The sequence below is a fragment of the Sipha flava genome, unplaced genomic scaffold (assembly GCF_003268045.1).
Source record: "Sipha flava isolate LNK unplaced genomic scaffold, YSA_version1 19022_pilon_pilon, whole genome shotgun sequence".
NCBI classification, from domain to species: Eukaryota; Metazoa; Arthropoda; class Insecta; order Hemiptera; family Aphididae; genus Sipha; species Sipha flava.
This window is the reverse complement of record NW_020272544.1, coordinates 1-3,995: the sequence shown is the minus strand read 5'-3', so window position 1 is coordinate 3,995 and position 3,995 is coordinate 1. Positions and strand designations below refer to the sequence as shown.

Here is a 3,995-nt window from a genome sequence, read left to right as displayed (position 1 = left end):
CTGTGCGTGCGAAACCTCGAGAATCTGCGGTACTCAATCTAGACATCGAAGACGGTACGGGCACGCATTGGGTAGCGTATAGAAAAAACGGAAAGCAAGTCGAATATTACGACAGTTTCGGTAACTTACCGCCACCGCTGGAACTGCAGACGTATCTGGGCGGCGGGTGCGTGATTAAATACAACTACGAGAGGCATCAGAAATATAATACGGAAAACTGCGGACGTCTGTGTTTGGAATTTTTAACATGTGCACGTTAACACTGACCGGTGATTCGAGCGAGTTGACGTGCGATATTTTCCCACCGATAGAAGTTAAACGTGACTCACAATTGTGCTTGTTGAGCTTGCACACGAACAATTCCATACCGAATATCGAGTCTACGTGTAATACCGTGCGATTCAAGTCTGCATCGGGTGCTATCCATACCGTGGTCATACCCGTAGGCACATACGAGTTGGACAGTTTAGAGAATTATATAAAGAAAAAAATTCCTGAAACGGTTGCATTCGTATTGAAATCGGACAACAATACGTTAAAATGTTTGATGAAGTGTGATTATGAAATCGATTTCACAGTTGAAAGCAATATATCGGGATTATTGGGTTTCGACGGTAGATTATACGCTGCGAGAACTGAGCACGAATCCACGAATATAGTAAACATAATGAAAGTTAACAGTATAAAGGTCGATTGCAATTTAATATCCGGCTCATTCAACAACGGTGTACCGGATCAAGCGATACACGAGTTCGCACCTTCGGTGGCACCGGGATATAAAATCATCGAAGTTCCACTGCAATCCGTATACTATCCGCTGATCGACTATTCGATTAGCCGAGTGCAGTTGACTTTGAGAGATCAGAACAACGAATTGATAAATTTACGTGGAGAACCGATCACAATCCGTCTTCAAGTCAAATAATATTGAAATGGCTCTCAAATTTAATTTCGGTATAAAGAGCGGTGTTGTCGAGGGGAAAAATAGTAATAAAGTCGGGCCCACCAAGGCAACACGTACGGTGAAGCAGAAGAAGAAGAAGAAAACAGGTGGAAAAAAATCAACTCTAACGAAAAATAATCAAGCGTTACTACGTTCGTTGAAATTATTGCGATAATGGACGATACGTATTTAGCGGTGACCGAGGGCTACGTGGACGAGTGTAAAATCATCCAAAAGCAGTACCAATCTTTCCTACCGTATTCAACGACTGCCATGTCTAGCAATGATGAGGTTAGAATATCTATTCAAAATATGGATGCATATACGTTGCCGTGCGAGAGTTATATTTTCATCGAAGGGAAAATCAATAAACCTAGTGACGTCACGATAGACTACTGTTTTACAAATAACGGATTAGCGTTTTTGTTTTCCGAGATGAGATACGAACTGAACGGCGTGGAAATACAAAAATTGAAATATCCAGGAATAACAACGTGTCTGAAAGGATACTGCTCGTATTCACCGAACGATATGCAGGAACTTCAGAACGCCGCTTGGGACATGGAAATGAGCAAAGAGAACAACCGAGATTTTTCGCCCGAAGGCAAGTTTTCCGGATGTTTGCCGCTAAAACATTTATTCGGTTTTTGCGAGGATTACAAAAAAATAATGCTCAACTGCAATCAACAATTGATTTTAAATCGATCGTCCAACGATTTAGACGCGTTATACGTGAAAGAAGTATCCGGTAACACGGTGGGCGATAGTTATAGAAAAGTTACGATTGAAGTGAACAAAATCATGTGGAAAATTCCCGTAGTTAAAGTGGCTGATAGGGAGAGATTAAAACTGCTGAAAGTGTTGGATTCGCGAAAAACATTATCGTGCGCATTCAGAACGTGGGATTTGTGCGAATATCCCGTACTACCGCAAAATACAACGCATTCGTGGACAGTCAAATCCAGCAATTTACTCGAGAAACCTAGATTTGCCATAATCGGTTTTCAAACGGATCGGAAAAACAACTTGAACAACCCGTCCGCCCTGTTCGATCATTGCAGTCTGAGAAACATTAAAGTCCACCTGAACTCTGAAGTGTATCCGTACGAGGATTTTCGTGCAGACTTTGCGAAAAAATCAATGTCTTTATTGTACAAAGCGTATACCGATTTTCAAAAATCGTATTACGATAGAAGCACACCTTCACCGCTGCTGTCGAGAAAAAAATTCCAAGACTTCACGCCCATCACTGTTGTAGATTTATCGCACCAGAATGATAATGTGAAATCGGCTACGGTGGACTTACGTGTAGAGTTCGAGACAACCATGGATGTACCGGCCAAAACTTCGGCATACTGCCTGATTTTACACGATCAAGTTATAACGTACAATCCGTTTAGCGGAGAAGTTCGAAAATTGTAATTTACTTTTTTTTTTTTTTTTTTTTTTTTTTTTTTTTTTTTTTTTTTTTTTTTATATTTATATATATATATATATGTATATAATTTATATTTGATGAATAAAGTGTACGAGTTATGTTTTTAAAATATAAATGCGTTTATTTATATCACACGTCATAAATAATGATATGATAAATATTTTTATACAAAGGTATTATTATCATTTCGGTATCCAAAACATTTCCGATACCGCGGTATCGAAATCCATAACCGATGATATAGGTTGGTGTCGAGCAAAGAAATCGGGTCCGTCGTTGACATCCAGAGTGGCACTCTCGTGCAAATAGTCCGAGGACCCCATCGACGGTGAATAACACGGTACGGACGGTGGTGATGGTGGTGTTGGTGGTGGTGGTGGTGGTGGTATCATCGCGGCATACCCGGTTAAGTGTGGTGTATGAGGTTCCTCGCTGTTATTCACGTCGATCGCTAACGATGCCCTCGCTAACGATATCCGATCACCATTACATTCATCACACCTCTAAATAACATACACACATAACAATATATTTAACAATTCATTTGAATTTCAATATTTTATATTTTTACAAGTACCTTAGTCGATGCTCTTATACTACTACTCCTCCTCCTTCTCAGCAAATCCCACTGTTTTGCCAACTGCTCGGCCGCATATATTTGAAGTGGTACGGTGAAATCTATTCCGCAGCGCACCGATATCGATATAGGTCTGACCCTCTCATCTGCGAGATTTTCGATAAATGAAATCATTGCACCCGGGTTATTCGGCGGCGGTAACGACGACGATGACGACGACGACGACGAAGATAGTGGTGGTGGTGGTGGTGACAAATCGATTCTGCTAAATCGGTCATCGATGCTCGCCACTAATCGATCGAACTGATCGATAACCTCGGGTTTGATTACTTCAACGTTCCGGATAATCGTCTCCGAAATGGATCGTTCTAGCCGTTTCAATACTACGAGATCGTCTCGATCGAGCATTACACGCTGACCTTCATGAACTGTAGATTCAATGCTGAGCACACTTTTTCCGCGATGCACCATACAAGATATCGATGTACACGCGGTGGTCATGAAAAAAGCATGTCTGCACTTTACCGGTTTTTCCGATAAAAACGATATAATATCGTTCATTAGTGGGAATATCCTGACAAACAACTCGGATGAGACACTGATAAAATGTTTCATGGTGATGATATGCACCGCAACGTTGAAGTCGTCGGCAGGATCGAGTCCTATGTTCAAAAATTTGCGCGCATCAAAGTCTATCACGAAAGATGAAGAACTGATGAGCTTATTAGGTGCAGGAGTTGCATGCTTGATCTTCTTGCCGACGACCGCGTAATCGACCATCGAACCTACCATCTTGATTAACACTATACGTTTTTTTGAAATATCACTCACCGACACTTTATTGAAAAATAAGACTCGAAATTATAACACTATTCACGGTAACTCTATTGTATTGCGATACAGTACGGTTTAAGGTGTTGTTGTACAAAAGTCAGAAGCGAAGTGAAGTATAGTCATGTATTTCGACCTTATATATAAATCAAACACGCTATGTATAGCTAATCAATACGCCCGTAGGGTATAAGTTAATCACATTT

At 40.7% G+C, this 3,995-nt stretch overlaps 2 protein-coding genes across 2 annotated transcripts; one reads left to right on the top strand and one right to left on the bottom strand.

Annotated features, from left to right (window-relative positions):
• The first annotated feature begins 1,117 nt into the window (after positions 1 to 1,117).
• Positions 1,118 to 2,365, top strand: LOC112681347. Its single transcript, XM_025551612.1, has one exon. The coding sequence runs from the start codon at positions 1,118 to 1,120 to the stop codon at positions 2,363 to 2,365; it is 1,248 nt and encodes a 415-aa protein (XP_025407397.1).
• A 198-nt stretch (positions 2,366 to 2,563) lies between these two features.
• LOC112681349 lies at positions 2,564 to 3,924 on the bottom strand. The gene is made up of 2 exons (XM_025551614.1): positions 2,959 to 3,924; positions 2,564 to 2,884 (listed from the first exon to the last, which is right to left on the bottom strand). The coding sequence occupies exons 1-2, from the start codon at positions 3,748 to 3,750 to the stop codon at positions 2,564 to 2,566; spliced, it is 1,113 nt and encodes a 370-aa protein (XP_025407399.1). The 5' UTR covers positions 3,751 to 3,924.
• Positions 3,925 to 3,995: the final 71 nt, after the last annotated feature.